Source organism: Tachyglossus aculeatus, chromosome 15 (genome assembly GCF_015852505.1).
Source record: "Tachyglossus aculeatus isolate mTacAcu1 chromosome 15, mTacAcu1.pri, whole genome shotgun sequence".
NCBI classification, from domain to species: Eukaryota; Metazoa; Chordata; class Mammalia; order Monotremata; family Tachyglossidae; genus Tachyglossus; species Tachyglossus aculeatus.
This window is the reverse complement of record NC_052080.1, coordinates 4,329,546-4,355,116: the sequence shown is the minus strand read 5'-3', so window position 1 is coordinate 4,355,116 and position 25,571 is coordinate 4,329,546. Positions and strand designations below refer to the sequence as shown.

The window sequence follows — 25,571 nt, the reverse complement described above, 5'->3', positions numbered from 1 at the left end:
GTCCCTACCCAACAGTGGGCTCACAGTCTAAAAGTCTCCACAGGAGAGCCATCACCACAGCTAACGAGCCACGGGTTAGCTCCAATTCACAAGGTCAGAGACTGAAAGTGTTCAAATTTATGTATTTTTTCCCAAGAGAGGAAAACCCTAACAGGTCAGCAAGGAAAAATGCTACTACTAATTGATCAGAAATTCTATTAACGATTGTGGCATTTGTTAAGCACTTACTATATACCAAGGACTTCAGTAAATAGTGGGATAGATAGGAAACATCAGGTTAGACCCAATTCCTGCCCCACATGGGCCTCAGGATGAGTAAGAGGGGGAGGGCAGGTATTAAATCCCCATTTTACGGATGAGGAAACCGAGGCACCTAAGTGCCATGCCAAAGGCCACACAACAGGCAAGGTGGCAGAACCAGGATTGAAAAGCAAGGTCTTCTAATAATAATAACAATCACGATGATGGCATTTGTTAAGCGATTACTATGTGCCAAGCACTGTTCTATGCCAGGTTGCTTCTCCAATCAAGGCAGGCATTCACAGTTTCACCGTTATTTAAGGAAACACTTAACACTCATAGCATTCTTCTCATCAACACCCTTTGTAAAAAAAAAATTCATTTCCATGTCCTGGTTCCTAAGGAAAATTATTGTGAATATTGTGTAGTGAAATTCCAATCAACTAGATTCAGAATTCCGTAAGGACAGGGGTCACCTCTACTTACTGTACAATTCCAAGTGCTTATAGGACCGTCCCCTGCAAACAGCAGATGTTCGGTAAATACTATTGACTGCACTATTGTATTAAATAGCATAAAAACTGCTGAAGGGGAAAAGGAGTTTCTAAATAGTTTTAATAGTTTTCGGTGAATAGCGGTAGGTAATGAAACATATTACTTACTCTGGAAATTTCAGTTGCCCTTTTTATGAGTCCCCAGACTCCGGATTATGTCCCTTAGGATATTTTTTTTTTTTCATTTTCTCCAGTGTGAAAGGTCTCGGTAGCTCAGCTCGCATCGCTGAGAGCGGGTGGTTTAGCCTTTGGCCATTTTATTTTTTGCATCGCTGAGGGCCCATCCCGTGAGCTGGCAGGGAGAGAAAAAAAATGGGTCATTTTGTCCTTTTTTTTCCCTCCAACAGGCCAGAGGACACAACATAACTAAACAACCCCAGAGAGTGCTGCGCTCTGCATTGTCAGGAAGCGATAAACGAGCCTTCTGCAGTGGCTTCGGCAGAAAGACAACGAGATCCTCGTTTCATGATTACAGTCTCTTTTCCGGACCCTTTTCAAGGTGTTTGGAAATAGTGGAGGTGGATTTGGGGCTTTGTTGGTCCTCTGTGCTGCACACTGTGCTAAGCGCTTGGGGGAAAAGTGTTTGAAGACACAGTCACGGGCCTGAAGGAGCTGATGATCAGTACAGTGCTAAGCGCTTAGTACAGTGCTCTGCACAGTGAGCGCTCAGTAAATATGATTGAATGATCAAGGCCTAGTGGATTGAGCCCGGGCACCAGAAGGTCATGGGTTCTATTCCCGGCTCTGCCATTTGTCTGCTGTGTGACCTTGGGCAAGTCACTTTACTTCTCTGGGCCTTAATTACCTCATCTGTAAAATGGGTATTAAGATGGTGAGCCTCACGCGGGACAGGGACTGCATCCAATCTGATTATCTTCTATCAACCCCAGTGCTGAGAACGGTGCTTGGCACATAGTAAGAGCTTAACAAATACCATTTAACATCTCTTGTCCATTTTATTTTTAGATGGAAGGCAGCAATAAAGAAAACAAAGGCAAAGCCTCAATTTACATTTTTGTCTTAAGCACATTTCTTACGAGAAGTTCCTTTTTCTGCTCTCCAATTTTGTAAATTTCAACTGTGATAAATTGCAACTTCGGCTCATTCTCTCTAAAGTGTCCCCATTCAACCCAACAGAACACTCAAGCCCGGGCTAACCTGAAGCAGAAAACTAAACCCTTCCATGAACCAAATGCCATTTCCCAAAGCGTGGCAGACAAAAACCTCTTCCTAAACCCATTTCATAGTCTCCCAGGATTAAGCCAGAAAGGTATTCCTTCACCATGAGCTCAGGCTAAACTAAGGTGGCTGCTGCGTTACTGCTGGGAGAGATTTCCCGAACCTATAAAAAAAGACTGTATTGTTGGAGCAAAAGGGAGGAGCTATAATAATAATGGCATTTATTAAGCCCTTATTATGTGCAAAACACTGAAGCGCTGAGGTTACAAGGTGATCAGGTTGTCCCACGGGGGGCTCAGTCTTCATCCCCATTTTATAGTTGAGGTAACTAAGGCCCAGAGAAGTTAAGTGACTTGCCCAAAGTCACACAGCTGAGTCAGCAGAGCGAGATTTGAACCCACGACCTCCAATTCCAAAGCCGCTGCTCTTTCCACTGAGCCACCCTGCTTCTCCGCCGCTATCTAACCAGGTGAGAGAGAAGAAAAAGTCTACAAGTCTTATCTTTGAGTAAGCCTAATGCGTTCTACTTTTCTCTAGTCGGGTGATCACCCTTCAGGAGGACTTTATTCAGCCGCCCAAGAGCCTCGGGAAGTTTGGGCGACCTACGTTTGTGTCGGAATTATTGGAGGATTCTCCCTCTTCACGAAAAGACAAAAGGACTGTTCTCTGGCTAAGGCTCCTCCTGCAAAGGCGAGCGTCCAATTGAAGCCTAAATGCCAGGAGCCATGTTGGATTTAACCAGCTCTCGTGTGAAGCCAGAAAAACCACCGGGCAGCGTCCAACAAGGTAGGGTTGGCAGAAGAGCAAGTTCCTGAGGCTGGCCATGCCCTGCACCTCTTCTTTGTCAATACATGATTGGGGCTCGTTCTCTCCCCCCTCCTGACATCACCCCCCACATGACGGCGAATGAGGTACTGAACTGCTGCTTGCCGAGCCCTACCTTAACCTGTTTGGAGTTGTTTCCGCCTGGGGAGAGGCTGGCAAGAGACTGTATTCCAGTCGCCAAGAGGCCCAGCCCTTTTTTTCGGGCTGTTGTGACTTGGTAGTCCTAGAAGACCCCTTTCCTGGCTTCTTCTTCTGACAGATCTGGAGGAGCAAAAGGGAGAGCGGAGGCAAGGAGAAAGGAAAGGAGAAGCCAAGGCCCAGCTAGATCTCCTTCCCTTCTCCCCATTCTACAAGAAAGAGGGAGAAAGAGAAAGGAGGGAGGTGGCTTTCCAAGAACAGGTTAGTTGGGAATGGTTGGGAATAGGGCCTAGCTCTTTCCTAGCGTTCTGGCAGTTTGGTTTTGTTACAGTGCCCATATTGACCTAAAATGGGCACAGTGAGCCAGTTTGTCAAAGAAAGCCTACAGACACATGTGACATGAACTGACTTCTTGCAGTCCTGGCCCATTCCAAGTCCCCACTGGTCCTTTTGGGATTCACATGTTGTTCACGTGAATCCAGCTTGAATTGAGCTGCAATCCCAACTCTTGGGAAGGCACCACAACCCTTGGCTTCTAATGAAGGTATCAGAAAGGCACTGACCAGGCTGGCTGTAACTTACAACACATTCAATAGTACACCCAGTTTAGTAATGAATTTCTCTCCTCTCACACACAAGAAGTTTGCAGTTAAAAAAATTATTGGATGCCTAATTTTGCATAGATTTGTTCAGTTTTGAGTGAGGGAAATCAGCTAGGGGTTTCCTTCAAAGGATACCAAAGTAAAAAGGCATATTGGGATTGTCATCAGGTCAATTCTGCACAATTTATATTTTTAAGGGATTGCTCAGGAACATATAATTTTAATATTTGTAGGTCTAGCCTAGGTAGGACTAAATACAACCACCAATACAACCATTGCTTATGCAGCTACCCACAGTGCTACTCCAGTAGGTGAGTGGATGACATTTCTTTATCACCTTATCAATAGTATTTATCAGGACGATTCTGGTGCTGGACATTTGGAAGAGGACAACGGGATTAGTAGACATGATCCTGGGTCTCAAGGAGACAGCACCAAAGTTCATTCCACATAGGCAGTAGTGAATGTACATGAACACAAGTGCTATAAGGGATCGGGGTTTATAAAATGGGGAGTATATCTATATCTATATAAATATATATAAAAAGGCATCTAGTGACGGGATTTCAGAAGGGCCTTTGAAGATGGGGAAAGCAAGAGCCTGACAAGAAAGCTCAGATAGGAGATACGAGGCCCGCAGACGAGGTTAGCCTGAAAGGAAGTAAGATTGAGCACTGGTTGTAGGGGGGTAAGCAGGTGGTTAAAAAAAGAAGGGAGCCGATAAGGGCTTAAACTTAACTTTTGCTTGATGGGAAGAAACGGCAATCACTAGAGGTTTTTGAGGAGGACACACCGGCCGAATGACTTGTGAGAAAAATGGATCCAAAGTGTACGGACTGGAAGGGGGGGGAGTCAGGAGGCAGGGAGATCAGCGAAGAGGCTGATGCCCTAAAGCATAAAGAATTCCAAACATGCAAAGTGTACAGGGTCCGTAGGAGTGGGTCTCTTCAGTAAAATGATTTAATAGCCTTGAACATAATCGAAGAATTGAATCAGCAGCCTTTACATAGGAGTTTCTATAAACTTTTGCAAAACAACCACTTCACTGCAGCTGGGAAGGCATTCAGCAATATGGCAAAAACACTGCCCCGAAAATATACTCCTACCAAATGCCTAGGGACTCCGGATAATGTGGTCTTATCGGCCACGTACTTACTTCCAGAAATGAACTTCGCTTTCACACGGTACACGGTTCCCTCGAGACAAAAGGAAGTTCCAATCACGAAAGGGTCCAATGTATTGTGCGTGATCACATTCCATGTCTTTCTGGAGCGGTCACCCCCAATACAAAGCCAGGTGTACACTTGATTTGGCCCATAACACGTATTACAAATGAGTCTCTCAATGGTTTCGTTCACAGGCACCTCTTCGCCCCCAAAATCCGATACAACTCAAAGGACATCTCATTATGTATGCATAGGATCGGTGTCCACGCAGGGTGACACACCTTAGTGTACACTTGGAGGGTTTTCATATATAAATACGCATATATGCAGTACAGCTAGTTACATCCGAGAGCAACTTGCCTAGTCATTTGGAAAAGGTTTTCTCAATGCACGCCATCCTAAATGCTTGAGGAAAGTTACCGGATAAGAAGAAAATACTTTTTTAAAAAATATGGTTTCCTTACAAACCATTTTTCCCATTCCAAAAGCCCCACTAACACAAAATACCCCCCTCTATTTTCCCTACCCAAAAGCCACCAGCTTCACACTGACTTTAAGAGCAGCATAAAATGTGTTGGCAATTCTGAAGGATGAACACGATTTCCAAATTAAAAAAGTCCTATGTTCTTCCTTCTTGGTGACAAGCGACAGAAAGCTTATCTCCATTTTTTTGCTCAAGCTCACTTTTGTTTGGATTTTTGATACTCAGAAGAGGAAACAACAAACATCAAAAACTTGCGGGCTGATCTCGCCACCCCCCTTTAATATTTCTCAAAACACCATAAGGCATATGTGCCGATTTCATAAATTATAATACAGCAGGGCCCTTTATTCAGTTAAGATGAAAACCTGATTATGTTCTGTAATCCGAACCCTTGACACGAATGCCGATTATTAGCTGATGTTGAAGAAGTGTCAAGTTTTTTTTTTAAGGTTAACGGGAAATCAAATTCTCCCCATTTCCAGAAGGTAGTGTGAAGAGTACAGCACTTTCAAACCACAAAGTAAGGCTGGCACCTGCCAAACTCCAAGGGTCGAGGTTAGTTTTTATTATACTTCTTTCCGCCTGCAAACGGGAGGACATCTTTCCATTAGTTTTTCCGCACTGAGTTCTGGGCAAAGCTCGATTTTCCGGCCGGGAAATGAGAGTTCACATTCTCGCACACCGAAATTCGAAGGTACAGAACGCCAACTTTAAATCGCTGCATCGAGTGTACAGAATTTTGAAGGTGAAAATGAAATGGCATGTTAAAGTTTTTAATCCTCTTTACTGTAAAAATAGTCTACAGATTCGCTTACCATCCAAATTCGGGGTAATTCACCACTTATTGTTGTCGGGGAAACCACGTATATCTATTTAGAACCAAAAAACCCAAGACGTGTCGGTCCATCTAAAATTAATTTAGAGCCATCTAGCATTCAACTTTCCAAGTTTACATCGCTTAAAAATTTCTCGGGGCTAGTTGAGCGAGACAAGACGGTCCTAAAATGGCATTTTAGAGGTGCTTACTCCCCCTCCGGAGGCAACGGACAAGGTTGCTGAAGGAAAGGAGATTGGTGATATCAAAATCAGTATAAAAATAGCCACATGCTAAAAAAAAAAAACCCAAACATGAAACGCGGATCCATGCATTATGACTTCCAATACAGATTTCAGCCTCCCTTCGAGTTTCTAATCAAAATGTCGGGCGCACATCTAGGCGGAGGAGCAGTCACTCTGGACACTAAGAAGGTACCGATTTAAAGTCGGGACTCAATCAATATTCCATGATTAAAGGGCACACCGTCGCTCGCATATCAAATTCTGGAAGGGAAGGGGCGAAGGTGGGAAAGGCAGAGGAACGCAGCAGATGATGCGACTGTTTCTCCAAATGTTTGCAAGTCCTATCGAGCGAATAAGGACAAAATGAGTTGAGTACGTCACTCGGGGTAATTCGGCACTATCAGCTTTTAAAGAAATATAAATACTTTAAAACATCGAAAAGAAATCAGTCTGCTTTAACAAAACAGCTGTCATGCGAATGACGTTTCAGTCTTCGGGGTGGGGCTGCCAAACTTCCAAATCAAAATACCAATGACGGGCGATCCTCGGAAAACTCGGAATGGAAAAACCTTCAGCCCAATTTTAGATCTGCAAGTGAAAGGGAGACCGTCAATTTGGAGAATAACCCACCACGGCTTTCATTAAAGGACGACACGGGACGTTTCGGGTGGCACATTTTACAGTTGATCCAGGGCTTTCTAAATGCCACCTTCTTTCATTACGAGATGCGACTACGTTATTTTCAGAGGCCACCCGGACGACTCACCTGATCGGGCTGGGAACAGGAGAAAGTGCTTGGCGCTTTAATTACATCGCTCACGCCACAGCAAAAAGCATGACGGTGTTTAGAACGGATTGTTATCAACTGACGGTATTTACCGAGCGCTTACTATGTGCAGCATGCTTTTCTAAGCACTTCAGGAAAGATTGATTCCAGGGGAAAAAGCATAGGCTTGGGGAGTTGTGAGACCCAAAGCCTCTCCCTGCGTCACTGCTTGCCTACAGTATGACCGTGGGCACCAGGTCTCAGTTTCCTCATCTGCAAAATGGGGATTCGATACCTCTCTCCCTCCCCCTTAGACTTGTGTAAGACAGGGGCAGCTCGACATAGCTTTAGGCAACACAGTAAGTGCTGAAGGGCCTCACTGTTACACTAAAAATTGTCCACTTTCCACTAGAGCAGATCACATTAACAAACACATCACCATTTTGCTTGAAGTAATTATTCTGTACTCAGTTCTCCAACGCAGGGAGGTTGTCTTCTGGCAAAATGAATGAGTTTTCTTTAGCAACAGTTTTGGCAAGAAGACAACCCACACCACAAGGCTTCACTGAACGGGCTTCTGCTTCTTCAATACACCTAGTAGGCACCCCTTTTATGGCAGACTTGGGTCCACACATCATCCAACCATCTCACACCAGGCAGCTCTGCCTCTTGCGTAGAGTGTAAGCTCGCAGTGAAGAGGTCTGACTCCGCTGAATTGTGCTCTCCCAAGCGCTCATGTTCGGCACACAAGTAGGCGCTCAGTAAATACCACTGATCAGGACAGAGCACCCTAAGGCAGAGGGGCTGGGACACTCCGCCCGAGACAACGGAGTCGCGTCCCTTATCGACAGCGAGACCTCACAACACCGGCCACTTACGTCATCAATGTCCTCATCGTCATCTCCAATATCATCGAACTGAATTTCATCATCATCTCCGGGACCAAATGTGTCTGTTTCATTGATTTTAGCTAAAGAGGAAAATATTGAAAAACTCAGCATTGTGTACAGTGGTTTTCATTCCATTTTATATACCGAATATTTCAAGACATCGAGAAGCATCTGACACATTAACACCTGTCCATGCTAAAGAGAAAGGAGCCGGGACCCAGTATTATTAAAGCATGACTGACATTCAATTCATTCTTTTTGTTAGAAAGAACTGTTACATCCGATTGCTAATGCAAACTCGACGCATCCCAGCAACCTTCTAGTGGACAATAGGTGTTCTTTCCAAAGCCCACTTAAACTGAATATTCCAGCTAGCCAATCCTGAAGTCAAAAAGGAATATATTAAAAAAACCCAACAAACTCCAAATCCTTTAGTACCGTTATAAAATAAAATAAACTACAACTCTCTGGATGAACTGCACTCACTCCAGCCCCCGTGTCTCTCGCCAAACATTTCGAGATCTACAATCAGAGGGTGGAACGACATCTGCATTAAATATGCAGATTTTAAAAAAGCTAGAGAGTCTGTCACCAAACAGCGGAGGGGAAATAAGCACTCAAGTTGGCAAACTCAAGGGACTCACAGAGCTCAAAAAGAGTTCGTCTGTTGGGAGTTTTCCTCTCACAATGCCCTGGGCCACAGGGAAAGGGCTGTCACATATAACTGGGAAAAACTTTCAATTAAATTCCCTGTAGAGACAGTGGTGAGAGCAACAGTAATAAAAATGTCGGAGAGTTAGCATGGGGGAGTTGAGAGAGCACGGGCCTGGGCATCAGGAGGTCATGGGTTCTAATCCCAGCTCCGTCATGTCAGCTGTGTGACCTTGGCCATGAAACTTCACTTCTCTGTGCCTCAGTTGCCTCACCTGGGAAATGGGGAGACTGAGCCCCACGTAGGACACGGACTGGGTCCAACCCAACTTGCCTGCATCCACCCCAGCGCTTAGTACAGTGCTTGGCACACAGTAAACGCTTCACAAATACCATTATCATTATTAGTAGTAGTATGACTTTCTTACCATGTTCTGGAAGCTCCCCATATGCCTTTAGACTTCTGGCTTCATCTGCATTGTACTTTAGAATGACGTCGGCTTTGTTATCCTAAAATAAAAAAAAAACGAACGATAATCCTATCTTAGAGAAGACGCATGTCTTCTTTTTATAGCTGGCAATGTCAAACGCAATTCATTTGTTTTTCCTCTTTCCACTCCAAAGGTTCAATAAAGAGGCATTCAATTACTTGATATATGTGTCAGAAGTCACAAAATGTGACATCTGCTCCATCTGACACTACTAACAGTAGGTATGAGGCAACTTTATCATTTAAGGGATACAAGGATTTTATAAGGCGAATGCATAAAAGGAAACACTTCTTCCTTTTTAGTTACCGACAGTCAAGATTTCCATCTTGCTGGTTTTCTCTGCCCCCGTGTTCATTTTTGTTGGAAATGAGCCTGTCTTTCACCATCACATCCAAACCCTTATCCCTCCCACTATTCCTCGTTTACTTTCCCAGTTCTGTAGACCAGATCAGAAGTTAAACAGAGGAGTGGGAAAGATGAGAAAATATGCTGTTTTCCCCCCTCTATGATAGAGAAGGGAACAACGGGTTGAGCTTGAGAGTCTACCAAATAGCAAGTGCAGCAGGATACGTGCACAGTCCAATTACAAAGCCATGAAGGATTCTCGAATCCATTCACTGTCCCCATTCTAAACCCGATGCCCAAAGCAGCTTCCTACCACGCTTTTCCAGCTGCCTGTCTCCGTTGGTCTACTAATAAGATGAAAAGGTTGCTGATGTTTAAGGAGATATGGTTTTATAGCCATTTTTACAGCACAGGAAACATAAGCAAGTTAATGACTCGATATAATTCTGCCCAGAAAGAAGCCTCCTCACTGGAAGTGCCTGAAATTGGTCCATTTTCACTTCCAGTAGAGCTGCACTTCAATGTGGAACTTGACCTATCTGTCTTTCAGGGAATTCTGGTAGCTGCAGGAACAGGGAATTCCTGGGAAAGTTCAAGTGAGGCAGCATGGCTTAGTGGAAAGAGCATGGGCTTGGGAGGCAAGAGACCTGGGTTCTAATCCTGCCTCTGCCACTGCTCGCCACGGGACACGGGGCAAGTCACTTCACTTCTCTTCATCGGTTTCCTCAGATGTAAAAATGAGGATAAGACACCTAGTTCTCCATCCCCTTAAGATTGTGAGCCCCATTTAGGACAGGGATTGTTGTCCCATCTGCTCAGATTTACCCCAATAGAGTGCTTGGCTCACAGTAAAAACTGGACACATTCCACAATTATCATCATTATCCCTTCATTATAAAGCTGTAGCTCAGGGAACATAAATCTCATTGATAGAGATCCCACTTATCTTTCATAGAAAAGATCATTCGCATTGACAGAGCTGAAGTTTGGCTAGAAATAGAATGCTCCAGGAGAGAGGTGATAGAAATTGCACTACTCACCTGATAATCTCGTAAACCAACCAATATAATGTCTGATGTATTTATCCAAACCTGGAAAAAAGCAGAGATCAGATTCATGGACGATGGTATTAAAAAAAAAAATTCAAATACTTTAAGTCTGTAGACTCAAGACCTAAGAAGCAGCTCTTCTCACCCAACTAAAGTACGATTCAGATGGTTTTAAAAACTCCCATATAGAAGTACGCTCAAGTGCTCTCTCCGACTTGCTCTCTTAATTCATCCCCCCTCCCAGCCCCACAGAACTTATGTACCTATCTGTAATTTGCAGCCTCCCCCTCTGGACTATAAACTCACTGTGGATGGGGATTGTGTCTGTTAAACTGTACTTTCCCAAGTGCTTAGTACAGTGCTCTGCACACAGTAAGCGGTCAATAAATACGACTGACTCTCGCTCACCCCTATCTGTTCTCTTTGGACAGCAAGCGACTGTTACTTGCAACCTGCCTGCTAAGAGAATGTGTCCCTTGACAACCATTTGATTTTGGGTACCCACGCTACATCCTAAGCCTGAGTCCTGATGTGTCTTTATCAAGTTAATAGACATAATTAATTCTGTTGCCTTGGATCACACAAAATGGGCGCCACAGTACTTTTAAAAGGGACATTCCATTCCATCAATGGTATTGACTGAGGGCTACTGGATGCGGAGCACTGTACTAAACACCTGGAAAAGTTCAATGCAATAGGGTGTCGCCAGCACGATTAGCAAGACTTAGAGACAATAGAAGGGCATCCCATGGTCAAAACGTACCTTTTTTCTAAGCTTCCCCCTAATGTGACACAATCTCTTTATGCCATCAAAGCACATGGCTTCCAATCGACCATTCCCCAACATCTTAATCACCTGGGCATATTCTGAAAGAGAAAAGGGGAAAAAGTGACTCTACTGCTTACGACCACACTCCTCGAAAAGAAAACCTGAAAAAATCTCTACAAACCATTTCGATAGTGATCCTGCAGCAATCAATTCAGGGGGACACAGGACTGTTCTTTGAATCTCTAGACAGCAAGCTCCTTGTGGGATGCCTACCGACTCTGCTGTACTGTACTCTCCCAAGTGCTTGGTAGTGCTTTAGACACACCAAGTGCTCAATAAATACCACTGATTAATCTGAATGGAGGAAATGCAATTACTAAACCGAATGGTAGGTTCTCAAGAAAACCTCATCATGTTGGGTGGAGAGGATTTGTTCTAAGCAGAATTTAAGCCAAGCAGTTTTACTGTTTCTTTAGTCAGGGATAATCCAGTTTTGAATGAGGATTAAATATAACTAATATATGATACAGACATTAATTCGATAATGGGAAAAGCATTTAAAATAGCTCACTGTATCAATCAGTGAATGTAATTTATTGAGCTCTTACCATTTGCAGAGCACTGTCCTAAGCACTTGAGAGAGTACAATTCAACAGTGTTGGTAGACTCGTTCCCTGCCAACCAAAAGTTTGTCATGATACGACTTGTTTACGGCAAGCGGAATAGCTACATTTTATTTGGACAGAGGGATCAAGAAAAATTCCCTCCAATCCTTTCCATACAAAGCTATAAGACCTGGCATATTACCAGGGAGTTCATTCTTTCCATTAGTTTCCTAATGCTGCAGTGTCCAATCCTGTCCTCTAGAGAAGTCAAACACTAAAATCCAGACTTCCCCCCGTGAACCACCTCCCCAAGCTCCAAATGCTCTTAAAAAGCTAATTGCCAACTCTTACCCTGTCCATCCTCCTTGAATACCAGCTCTCTCTTTTCCGATTCATTTTCATTCTTACCACGTCGCCTGTTTTTACCTCCCTTACCTAGATTGAAAAACAAACACAATTTAGCCGAAGTCTGGAAACAAGAGATACGCTGATAGCGACATAAGATTTATGTAGTATAAAATGAATAAAAAAACATACACCATGGTGAATGACATTTTGAAGTAAACCCTAGCTAGACTGTGAGCTCCACGTAGGGCAGGGACTGTGTCACACCTGATGATCTTCTATCTATCCCAGCCTTTAGTAGAGTGCTTGGCAGAGAGTAAACATTTAACCAATCCCTTATTTGGTTATTATTAGGATTAGTGTGCATCCATGGTATTACTCCTATCACAGGGAGACTGAGCCGTGCATGGGACCAAGTAACATGGAGAGTGACACGTGGTACATATTAACAGAGAAGAAACTTTAACTGCTTTAATTCCTACGGGACAAAAAGAAGGGAATCTTCTGACAAAACCCCCTGACTTGGGGACCCTAGTCATGCAAGCAAATAGCTCCAAACCAAGGAGATGCAATAGCCTTGGCACCAGTCCTTTTTTAAAATAAAATGGTGTTTGTTAAGCCCTTGCTATGTGCCAGTCGCTGTTCTAAACCCTGGGGTAGATGCATGTAATCAGGTTGGACACAGTCCCTGTCCCACAGGGGGCTCACAGTCTTCATCCCCAGTTTCCAGATGAGGTAACTGAGGCCCAGGGAAGTGAAGTGACTTGCCTAAGGTCACACGGCAGGCAAGTGGCGGAACTGGGATTACACGCCAGGTCCTCCTGCCTCCCGGGCCCGGGCTCTAGGCACTAAGCCAACTGCTGCGTCCACTACCAGCAGCAGACACTACTTTATGGGCGTCCAAGGAGGGCATGAGGAGCAGATGCTCTGCTGGGGGGTGTAGCGGAAAACAGTCTAGGCTCAACATTTGGTGACCACATGAATGCAGAAGAGGATGGTTTGATGTAACAGGTAGATTGGGACCCAGATAGAAAGCAAGCGATAGAAGTCGCCCTCAAACGTGTCTGAGATGTGGGAGGCAACTTTAATGGATGTTGCTTGCAGTGAACTGATATGGGCGATGAAAAGGCAGACACTCGGCGTGGGAACTTGGAAAAATTTGCTGAGAATGCACAAAGTAGACAATCCGCTCCCAGTTAATGATACCACATTTACCCTGCTGCTAGCACGTTAATCAATGGTATTTACTAAACTCTTATTTCATGCAGAGCACTGTACTAAGTATTTGGGAGAGAACAAAATAACAAAATTAGCAGGCAAGCTCCCTGCCCACAATGAGAGAACAGCTCTGGAAAAAATGAGAGGAATACATACTTACATTTACACCAGCTGGTCACAGGAAGCCCTATTATACCAAAGGTGTGTGCCCTAAGCTAACTTTCCATTATATTAGCAACCACTTTGTCCCCAAATATTCTGATCCATCAAGTGTAATTCACTGAATGCCTAAAAAAATCCCTGCTTATATACGTCTAACATCCAAAAGACACTTTTTCCCTATGAATTTTAAACAAGCCACAACCATAACGGGAGAAGCGGCATGGCTTATTGGAAAGAGCACAGGCTTGGGAGTCAGAGGACATGGGTTCTAATCCGGACTTCACCACTTGGCTCACAGTCTTCATTCCCATTTTACAGATGAGGGAGCTGAGGCACACAGAAGTTAAGTGACTTGCCCAAAGTCACACAGCTGATAATTGGCAGAGCCAGGATTTGAACCCATGACCTCTGACCCCAAAGCCCAGGCTCTTTCTACTGTGCCACGCTGCTTCTTTTCTGGGTAACCTTGGGCAAGCCACTTAACTTCTCTGTGCCTCAGTTACCTCATCTGTAAAATGGGGATTGAGACTGAGAGCCCCATGGGGGGGGACAACCTGATTACCTTGTATCTACCCCAGTGCTTAGAACAGTGCTTGGCACAAAGTGAGCACTTAAATATCATTATTATCATATCAGTAATTTTTGGAAGAACTTAATCGTCCCCAGCTATTTCATATTAAATCACCATACTACTTGGAACAATAATGATAATTGTGGTATCTGTTGGGCATTTACCATGTGCCAAGGAACTATACTAAGTGCTGGGGTAGATAGAAGATAATCACATCCCTCATGGGTCTCACAGTCTAAGTAGGAGGAGGAAGTGAAATAATTCTTGAAAGCCTTTGAAGGAGAGGCTCTCAAATCATCGGATAGTTTTCTATCAGTTAAAACACAGCTAGACTTTGTCAGCACAATATAGGTCCTGAAATTAAGGATTTAATCATAGGGATAAGGGGGGTGATTAAAGTCAGTCGAGGCCATTGGCCACACCCACACAGGCCTGAACTCAAAAACGAGGGCAAGTTGCCTCCTTCAGAAAAATCTTGAAGACACTCCACACACCTACTCAATGTAAAGCCCTCCTGTAATTATTTTCTCTTATCCAGAATAAATCAGAAGAATAGAAACAGAACAGGGAAGTCCCCGGTGACACTGAAAACCATGAAGTCCCCCAACTTTGTCAATTCAACTCTGTTTACCTTATTCTCAGACATTCTTGGGAATCTCTATTGGGGCAGGGGAATGGTTTGGCTGCAGACAGGGCCCGGTTTCCCTTACTGAGACAAGTAACGTGATGGGCAGGTAGATGGACGATGAAAATCATTTCCCCTATCATTCTAACAACTTTATAGCAAGTCAATATGGGGTAAAAACCCAATTAGCAAAACATTTCCTATCAGCCAAACAAATATGGCATCTCTGATTAGTAGCACACTGAGTGGGGGGTCATTTTTAAATTGTAGTGGTATTTCAGTCTAACTTTGTGGAAAGAAGATTTTAAAAATCATAAGTTGCTCTAAGTCAGATTCATTAATTCCAACTGCCTCACCATAGAGCCATTGGGCCACACTTATTCAATCGTATTTATTGAGCGCTTAGTGTGTGCAAAGCACTGTACTAAGTGCTTATTGCACCGGTAAATGTGCAGGCCTGATGAGGTGAAAACCTGTTGGGCACAAAAAACCCCAAGGATCCGGACACCTCTGGAGCTCAGAAGCAGGCCACCTCAGCTCGTGCTTGTAGGTGGGATGGGAATCTGCATATACAGTCATTGGCAGCCCAACATCTAGTGGGGAAAAAAGGAAATTTGCCAGCTATTCAAGAACACTTTGCACACCTCTGGGTTCAGTGCACTGTACAAACCCCCAGTGAGGGCAAGACAAGCCAATCAATCTATTTTATCGAGTGCTTCCTGGGTGCTAAATGTTTGGGAAAGCTGTAGACATGAGCCCTGCCCACAAGGAGTTTCCAATCCAAAGGAGGAGAAAGTCAGCACAAAACATTTCAGGAAGGGGAAGCAACAGTGTAAAGAAGGAGAAACACAATTCATATGCCAAGTGCCTACTAGAAGAGGCTGGAGTTGGTTGTGGGAGATTTTGGGATGAAGTGAGTTGGTGGTTTGTCTCAAAGTCAGCGGCCAACCCTCGGACGTTTTAAGAGTGTAGACACTGGTCCAGAATATGGTTTCGTGGACCGGATCTGGGAAATCAGAAGTCGAGACAGTCACCTGGATGGAATATGGTGAGCACTTGGGCCAGAAGGGCGGATCTAAGAAATGGGTTGAGGACCTGGAACTATTTTTCTTATCAGTACACTGTTGATGGGCAGGGCTAAGTGGTCAAAACAAAAAGAGACACGCCCTGCCCTCCCGGAGGAGATTGCAGCATTCGATTGGATTTAATGAGCGCTTATGATGTACAAAGCAGACCACTCGGAAGCCACTGCTCCTAGGCGCCAATCTCCCAGGACCTGGAAATTCCCCAAATTTCAGAGCGTGGCCGAAAAGGATCCTCCTCCATTTGGAAACAGGAGCCCAAATTCCCTCCAGAGGTCAGAATGAACATGGCTATCACTGCCCTTGTCATTTACTGCTGCGTCTTTCATGAGATGTCTGTCTCCAATGCCTGGCCTCTCACCCATCTACTTTGCCCCAGTGCTTATTACTGCGCTTTCCACTACGACCGAGAGGAACTAGCTCATTCAGCAGATCAAATGCAACTTGTGACCTGAGAGTTTGCGTCACCCAAGGTACGACAATCACTATACTAGACAAACTAGCTCCCGAGACTTAATCACTTGTAAATCCTACATCGCAGTTGTCCTAATGACAAAGTGGCATCTCTTTCCCCCTCCCTCAAAATGAAAATTATAACAAGTTAACAGCAACAGCCTCTCAAATGTCTGTTTGAAAGCCCCTCTAGACTGTCCAGCAGGAAACGTGTCCAACAAACTGTTTTATTGTACTCTCCCTAACGCTCAGTGCAGTGCTTGGCAAACGGTAAGCACTCAATAAATAGGAATGATTGAAACCCCAAGTCCAACGTCTTGGAACAAAAAAAAAAAGGCCTTTTTCTTTCCAACCATATGCCAACAAATGACTAGCTGTTGAGATTTACTTCTTTGTTAGTGTCAACACCAGAGTTTATATCAACAGACCTGCAGGTTCATTTTTATTCTCTGCTTCGGGGTTATGGGAAACACTGGAGGGTTTTCCTCTATAGAGTTCTTTCCCTTCTCAGAAACTGAAGGGTCTAGGAGAGCTCACTTGGATGACTCCCAGTTTTATTTCAAATATCAATCCATTCATCAATGATATTTACTGAGCTCTTATGTGCAGGGCAAACAGCCAAATTACTTTAAAACACTGGTTAATTCCTTCTTTCCCCTCTTTGTATTGACCTGAAAGTTTTGTTTTCTGATGCACAATATACATTTTCCTATGACACGGAGTTGTCAGAAGAATGCAACCTTCTTAGATTTAAGAAAAAGCATGTCTTTTTCCAAACCTATGCATCTTTTGATGGTTAAAAACTGTATTACACACCCTCAAGCTTCCCTCCAAAACATTAAGTACCCCTTCTTCACAAGTAGTTGGAGACCACTATTGCCACAGTATTTTGGCACTTGGGTAATTATCACACACAGAAAAGTAACCAAATGAACCAAAGTACTGGTTACTACTAAAATGGAAGTTCTGGGGAGCCATCCCTAAACTACTGTACTCTCAAATGTTTAGCACAGGGCTCTACACACAGTAGGTGCTCGATAAATACAACTAATTGATTGATTCCAGGGCCTCACACCCATCTAACATCTCCCCACCCCACCACTCAAGAATACCTGTTTTCTCTCCCGCTTCAGACCATGTGCCTCACGTGGGACCATCCTACCTGAGACTCCTGTGCCTATTCCAGCGCTTAGGACAATGCCTGCCACGTAGTAAGCACTTAACACCCCAATACAAAATACAAAAAATTCAATAAAAATCCAAGTGGCCGGTTCCCAGTCTGTTTCAGGAGGAAAATAAGCTGCCTATTAAAACTTTCTTGACACAGTCATTTGGTTGAGATTCCTAAGCTCTGTGTGTGTGTGTGTGTGTGTGGGGGGGGGGGGGGGGCGGTGATTAAATACTCCCAAGGATGGAGATTTTTGGGGGAAGGAGGGGAGGTCGCAGTTTCCACCCAATAGCCCCTCAGGGTGCACAGACCGGCCTCCTTGGACGAGGCCCGGCCGGGGGGCCGGCACTTTCTATAGGCCCTACAAAGTCTGCGGCATCATCATCACCAATCCACACACAATAATAATAATAATAATAATAATAATAATAATTTTTTTTTTTTTGAAGTAGTGGCCAAAGAAACTCATCTGTTGCCTTGGGTTCAAAAAGGCAGAATCCCTGTGTAAATTGCCCCGGGATTCCGGGACTGCAGGTATTGCTGTTGCCAACTTGTACTTCCCAAGCGCTTAGTACAGTGCTCTGCACACAGTAAGCGCTCAATAAATACGATTGAATGAATGAATGAATGAATGAATAATAACAATAATAATAATAATAATGGCATTTATTAACCGCTTACTATGTGCAAATCACTGTTCTAAGTGCTGGGGAGGTTACAAAGTGATCAGGTTGTCCCACGAGGGGCTGACAGTCTTAATCCCCATTTTACGGATGAGGTAACCGAGGCATAAAGAAGTTAAGTGACTTGCCCAAAGTTACAAAGCTGACAATTTGCAGAGTTGGGATTTGAACCCATGAACTGATTCCCAAGCCCATGCTCTTTAATAATAATAATAATAATAATGATGGCATTTATTAAGCACCTACTATGTGCAAAGCACTGTTCTAAGCGCTGGGGAGAATACAAGGTGATCAGGTTGTCCCACGTGGAGCTCACAATCTCAATCCCCATTTTACAGATGAGGTAACTGAGGCCCAGAGAGGTGAAGTGACTTGCCCAAAGTCACACAGCTGACAAGTGGCGGAACCGGGATTTGAACCCATGACCTCTGACTCCAAAGCCCGGGCTCTTTCCACTGAGCCATGCAGTACTGTGTGCAGAGCACTGAGCGTTTACGGTGTGGAGAGCACTGTACTAAGCGCTTGGGAGAGTACGGCGCGATAGGGTTGGTACACATGATCCCTGGCCACAACGAGCTAATAGCATTACTGAACACTTACTATACTTTTTTTACTACTGCTTACTATACCACGCACTAGGGAAATTACCAGAGTCACTCAACCTGTTCTCTGCCCTCAACGAGTCTACTGGGGAGACAGACATTAATATCATCTCTTGATCTTTGTGGGTGGGGAAGGTATAGTGTACTCCCCCAAGCCCTCAGTACAGTGCTCAGCACCCAGTTCGATTGTTACATTGTCCTCTAGACTGTAAGCCCGTTGTGCGCAAGGATTGTCTCTCTATTGCTGTACTGTACTTTCCAAGTATTCAGTACAGAGCTCTGCACATATTATGCGCTCAATAAATATGACAATGAAGGAATGACTACTCTCCCAAGCAATCAGTACAGTGCTTGGCACACAGAACAATTGCACAGAAGCATGGCATAGTGGACAGAGCCCAGGCCTGAGAGTCAGAAGGTCTTGGGTTCTAATGCTGGCTCTGCCACTTAATAATAATAGCAATAATGGTATTTGTTAAGTGGATACTATGTGCCAAGCACTGTTCTAAGCCTTGGGATAGATACACGGCAATCAGGTTATGCAACATGGGGCTCACAGTCAATCCCCATTTTACAGATGGGGCGACAGGCACAGAGAGGTGAAGTGGATTACCCAAAATCACACAGAGGATGAGTGGCGGAGCCAGAATTAGAACCCACAACCTCTGATTGCCAAGCCTAGGCTCTTTCCACTAGCCACACTGCTTCTAGTAGTGCTTGACACATGGTAAGCGCTTCACAAATACCGTAATAATAATGAAAATACTCTAATTACTCCTAGAAGGTTGAAAGAGTGTGTGTGTGTGTGTGTGTGTGTGTGTCTGTCTGTCTGTCTAAGGGGGTCGGTTAAGGGAGGTCAGGCCTGATTAGCTTGGATCCACCCCAGCTCTTAGTCCAGTGCCTGACACATAGTAATTACAATAATAATAATAATAATAATAATAATAATAATAACAATAATGGTACTTGTTAAGAGCTTATTATGTGCAAAGCACTTTTCTAAGCACTGAGGTAGATACAAGGTAATCAGGTTGTCCCACGTGAGGTTCAGTCTTCATCCCCATTTTCCAGATGAGGTAACTGAGGCCCAGAGAGGTGAAGTGACTTCCCAAAGTGACACAGCTGACAAGTGGCAGAGCTGAGGTTTGAACCCAAGACCTCTGACTTCTAAGCCCAGGCTCTTTCCACTGAGCCACGCTGCTTCTCTAACAAATACGATAGTAATAATGAGAAATACTCTAATTACTCCGAGGGGGTTGAAAGCATGGGGTGCGGTGGGGGGGTGTCGGTTAGGGGCAGTCAGGCCTGATTAGCTTGGATCCACCCCAGCGCTTAGCCCAGTACCTAACACATAGTAAATGCCTAGCAAATACCCCAATTATTATTACTATTATAATGAGGAGAAACAGTTTAATTACTCGGGGGGGGGGGGGGGGGCGGGGGTTGAAGGCAGGGGTCGGTTAGGGGAGGTTGGGCCTGATTAGCTTGGATCCCCCCCAGCACTTAGCCCAGTGCCTAACACATAGTAAGTGCTTAACAAATACCCCAATTATTATTACTGTTACGAGAAGAAATAGTCTAATTACTCCGGGGGGGGGGGGGGGGACAGTTGAAGGCGGATGTGTGTTCCCAAGCACTTAGCCCTGTGCTTTGCACACAGTAAGCGCTCAATAAATATGACAATGAATGTGTGGGTTCGGTTAATTAATTAGTTAATAATAAGTAGTGGTATTAGTTAAGCGCTATGTGCAAAGCACTGTTCTAAGCACTGGGGAGGTTACAAAGTGATCAGGCTGTCCCATGGGTGGCTCACAGTCTTAATCCCCATTTTCCAGCTGAGGTAACTGAGGAACAGAGGCGCTTACTATGTGCAAAGCACTGTTCTTAGCGCTGGGGAGGTTACAAAGTGATCAGGCTGTCCCACAGGTGGCTCACAGTCTTAATCCCCATTTTCCAGCTGAGGTAACTGAGGAACAGAGAAGTTAAGTGACTTTCCAAAGTCACACAGCTGACGGTCGGTGGAGTTAGGATTTGAACCCATGACCTCTGATTCCAAGGCCCATGCTCTTTCCACTGAGCCACACTGCTTCTCCTGGGCCTGATTAATCTGAATCGATCCCAGCACTTAGCCCAGTGCCTAAGCACTTGACAAATCCCCCAATTATTCTATTGTAATGAGGGGGAAACAAACTAATTACTGTGGGGGGGGTGTGTGTGTGAAAGCAGGTGTGTGTCTGTGTCAGTTAGGGGAGGTCGAGGCCCTGATTGGCTTGGATCCACCCCAGCATTTAGCCCAGTGCCTAACTCATAGTCAGCGCTTGACAAATACCCCAATTATTATTACTATTATAATGAAGAGAAATAGGCTAATTACTGGGGGGGGGGGGGTTTGAAGGTGGGGGTCTGTGTGTGTGAGTTAGGGGAGGTGGGGCCTGATTATCTGATTATTTGGGGAGCTAATCCCAGCGCCTGACAAATCCCCCAATTATTCTTACTGTTATAATGAAGAGAAATTATCTAATTACTGGGGGGGGGGGGGGGGGGAGGAAAGAGAATTGAAAGCAGGTGTGTGCATCAGTTAGGGAAGGTGGGACCTGATTAGTTTGGATCCATCCCAGGGCTTAGCCCAGTGCCTAAGCACTTGACAAATCCCCCAATCATTCTTACTACTTTAATGAGAAACAGTCTAACTACTGAGGTGGGGTGGGGGCTGGAAGGCGGATGTGTGTGTGTGGTTTAGGGGAGGTGAGGCCTGATTGATTATTTTGGGAGCTAATCCCAGCGTTTAGCCCAGTGCCTAACACATGGTCAACTCTTGACAAATCCCCCAATTATTATTACTATTATAATGAGGAGAAATAGTTTAATTACTGGGGTGGGGGAGATGAAGGTGGGTTCAGGTGTGCGTGTGTGTTATTTAGGGGACGTGGGACCTGATTATTTTGGGAGCTAATCCCAGCGTTTAGCCCAGTGCCTAACACATGGTCAACGCCTGGCGAATCCCCCAATTATCATTACTATTATAATGAGGAGAAATAGTCTAATTACTCTGGGGGCGGGGGGGGGGGGGGTTGATGGCAGGGCGGGGGGGGGGGGGGATTGGGGAGGTGGGGCCTGATTATCTTGGGAGCTAATCCCACTGCCTAACACATAGTCAATGCCTGACAAATTCCCCCATTATCACTATTAAAATGAGGAGAAATAGTCTAATTACGGGGGGGGGTTTGAAGGCGGATTCAGGTGTGTGTGTGTGTGTGTGTGTGTGTGTGTCGGGGGAGGTGGGGCCTGATTATCTTGGGAATTAATCCCAGCGTTTAGCCCAGTGCCTAACACATAGTCAACGCCTGACGAATCTCCCAATTATTATTACTATTATAATGAGAAGAAATAGTCTAATTACTCCGGGGGGGGGGGGGGGGAAGAGGGGATTGAAGGTGGGTGTGTGTGTGCGCGTGTGTCCGCTCCTCCACCGCTAATCTCCTCACCGTACCTCGTTCTCGCCTGTCCCGCCGTCGACCCCCGGCCCACGTCATCCCCCGGGCCTGGAATGCCCTCCCTCTGCCCCTCCGCCAAGCTAGCTCTCTTCCTCCCTTCAAGGCCCTGCCGAGAGCTCACCTCCTCCAGGAGGCCTTCCCAGACTGAGCCCCTTCCTTCCTCTCCCCCTCGTCCCCCTCTCCATCCCCCCATCTTACCTCCTTCCCTTCCCCACAGCACCTGTATATATGTATATACGGTTGTACATATTTATTACTCTACTTATTTGTTTATTTATTTTGCTTGTACTTTTCTATCCTATTTATTTTATTTTGTTGGTATGTTTGGTTCTGTTCTCTGTCTCCCCCTTTTAGACTGTGAGCCCACTGTTGGGTAGGGACTGTCTCTATGTGTTGCCAATTTGTACTTCCCAAGCGCTTAGTACAGTGCTCTGCACATAGTAAGCGCTCAATAAATACGATTGATTGATTGATTGATTGATTGGTTAGGGGAGGTGGGGCCTAATTATCTTGGGAGCTAATCCCAGCGCCTAACACACAGTCAATGCTTGACGAAACCCCCAATTATTATTACTATTATAATAAGGAGAAATAGTCTAATTACTGGGGGGATTGAAGGTGGGTGTGTGTGTGTGTCGGTTAGGGGAGGTGGGGCCTGATTATTTTGGGAGCTAATCCCAGCGTTTAGCCCGGTGACGAACAGTCAATGCCTGATGAATCTCCCAATTATTATTACTATTATAATGAGAAGAAATAGTCTAATTACACCGTGGCGGGGGGGGGGGGGGGGGGGAGAGGCGGTTGAAGGCGGGTGTATGTGTGTGCGTGTGTCGGTTAGGGGAGGTGGGGCCTAATTATCTTGGGAGCTAATCCCAGCGTTTACCCCAGTGCCTAACACACAGTCAATGGTTGACGAAACCCCCAATTATTATTACTATTATAATAAGGAGAAACAGTCTAACTACTGGGGGGATTGAAGGCGGGTGTGCGGGGGGGGGGGGGGGGGGGTGTGTGTGTGTGTGTGTGTGTGTGTGTGTGTGTGTGTGTGTGTGTGTGTGTGTGTGTGTGTGTGTGTGTGTGTGTGTGTGTGTGTGTTGGTCGGTTAGGGGAGGTGAGGCCTGATTACCTTGGGAGCTAGTCCCAGGGCCTAACACACAGGCGACGCTTGACAAAACCAATTGTTATTACTATTATAATTAGGAGAAATATTCTAATTACTGGTGGGGGGGGGGATTGAAGGCGGGTTCAGGTGTGTGTCTGTGTGTCGGTTAGGGGAGGTAGGCCTGATCATCGTCATCATCAATCGTATTTATTGAGCGCTTACTATGTGCAGAGCACTGTACTAAGCGCTTGGGAAGTACAAATTGGCAACATATAGGGACGGTCCCTACCCAACAGTGGGCTCACAGCATTATCTTGGGAGTTAATCCCAGCGTCTAACACCTACTCCTCATCATCATCAATCGTATTTATTGAGTGCTTACTATTTGCAGAGCACTGTACTAGGCGCTTGGGAAGTACAAATTAGCAACATCTAGAGACGGTCCCTACCCAACAGTGGGCTCGCAGTCTAAAAGGGGGAGACAGAGAACAAAACCAAACATACTAACAAAATAAAAAAAATAGGATAGATACGTACAAGTAAAATAGAGTAATAAATATGTACAAACATCATCATCATCAATCGTATTTATTGAGCGCTTACTATGTGCAGAGCACTGGACTAAGCGCTTGGGGAGTACAAATTGGCAATATATAGAGATAGTCCCTACCCAACAGTGGGCTCACGGTCTGAAAGGGGGAGACAGAGAACAAAACCAAACATACTAACAAAATAAAATAAATAGTATAGATATGCACAAGTAAAATAGAGTAACAAATATGTACAAACATCATCATCATCAATCGTATTTACTGAGCGCTTACTATGTGCAGAGCACTGTACTAAGCGCTTGGGAAGTACAAATTGGCAACATATAGAGACGGTCCCTGCCCAACAGTGGGCTCACAGTCTAAAAGGGGGAGACAGAGAACAAAACCAAACATACTAACAAAATAAAACAAATGGGATAGATATGTACAAGTAAAATAGAGTAATAAATATGTACAAACATCATCATCAATCGTATTTATTGAGCGCTTACTATGTGCAGAGCACTGTACTAAGCGCTTGAGAAGTACAAACTGGCAACATCTAGAGACAGTCCCTACCCAACAGTGGGCTCACAGTCTAAAAGGGGGAGGCAGAGAACAAAACCAAACATACTAACAAAATAAAATAAATAGGACAGATATGTACAAGTAAAATAGAGTAATAAATATGTACAAACATCATCAATCGTATTTATTGAGCGCTTACTATGTGCAGAACATTATACTAAGCGCTTGGGAAGTACAAATTGGCAACATCTAGAGACAGTCCCTACCCAACATCGGGCTCGCAGTCTAAAAGGGGGAGGCAGAGAACAAAACCAAACATACTAACAAAATAGAATAAATACGATAGATATGTACAAGCAAAATAATAGAGTAATAAATATGTACAAACATATATACAGGTGCTGTGGGGAAGGGAAGGCGGTAAGGTGGGGGGGATGGAGAAGGGGAGGAAGGAGGGGGCTCAGTGTGGGAAGGCCTCCTGGAGGAGGTGAGCTCTCAGCAGGGCCTTGAAGGGAGGAAGAGAGCCAGCTTGGCGGATGGGCAGAGGGATTGGGGGCATTCCGCCTGACGAATCCCCCAATTATTCTTGCTACCATAATGAGGAAAAATAGTTGAATTTCCAGTTATTCTTACTATAATAATAATGAGGAGGAATGGTGGAATTACGGCGGGCCGGGGGTGTCGTTGAGGGGCGGCGGCTGAGGAGGAAATGGCGGCGGAGGGTCCGGCTCACGCGGGGGCCGGGGGTCCGTTACCTTTATTCTTGGGCATGGCGGCGGAGCCTCCGTGTCCTCTGACGGGTGGGGGCGGTGATGATGATGGTGGTGGTGGGGGTGTCGGGGACGATGGCGGGCCGCTCCTTCCCCGAGGGCGAGGACAGCCGCTCCTGCCGCCGCCTCAGCCCCACACGCCGAAACGCGAAAATGGCGGCGCTTCCCCTTCGTCGCCGCCGCCGCCGCCCCCACGGCGCACGCGCGCCGGCGCTCTCGCGAGACCCGGGCGCGCGGGCCGGAGCGGCGCGCGGGATGTGACGTCACCGGAGGCCCCCTCGTGGAGACCGCCCCGGGCGCCGGTTCGAATCCCACCCCCGACACTTCATTCATTCATCCATTCATTCATCCATTCAATCAACCGTATTTATTGAGCGCTTACTGCGTGCAGAGCACTGGACTAAGCGCTCGGGAAGTACAAGTTG

At 45.3% G+C, this 25,571-nt stretch overlaps 1 protein-coding gene across 1 annotated transcript; it reads right to left on the bottom strand.

Annotated features, from left to right (window-relative positions):
- Positions 1–4,476: 4,476 nt before the first annotated feature.
- Positions 4,477–25,293, bottom strand: EIF1AX (eukaryotic translation initiation factor 1A X-linked). Its single transcript, XM_038757042.1, has 7 exons — positions 25,132–25,293; positions 12,165–12,248; positions 11,203–11,306; positions 10,431–10,481; positions 8,983–9,064; positions 7,892–7,983; positions 4,477–6,835 (listed from the first exon to the last, which is right to left on the bottom strand). Exons 1-7 carry the CDS (start codon positions 25,145–25,147, stop codon positions 6,830–6,832), a joined length of 435 nt encoding a protein of 144 aa, XP_038612970.1. The 5' UTR covers positions 25,148–25,293; the 3' UTR covers positions 4,477–6,829.
- Between the last annotated feature and the right edge of the window lie 278 nt (positions 25,294–25,571).

Coding starts and splice junctions, on each gene's coding strand:
- EIF1AX (XM_038757042.1), bottom strand. Junction 11,307..12,164: donor ATTCAAGGAGGATGGACAGG/GTAAGAGTTGGC, acceptor TTTCTCTTTCAG/AATATGCCCAGGTGATTAAG. Junction 9,065..10,430: donor TTGGTTTACGAGATTATCAG/GTGAGTAGTGCA, acceptor TTTTTATTTTAG/GATAACAAAGCCGACGTCAT.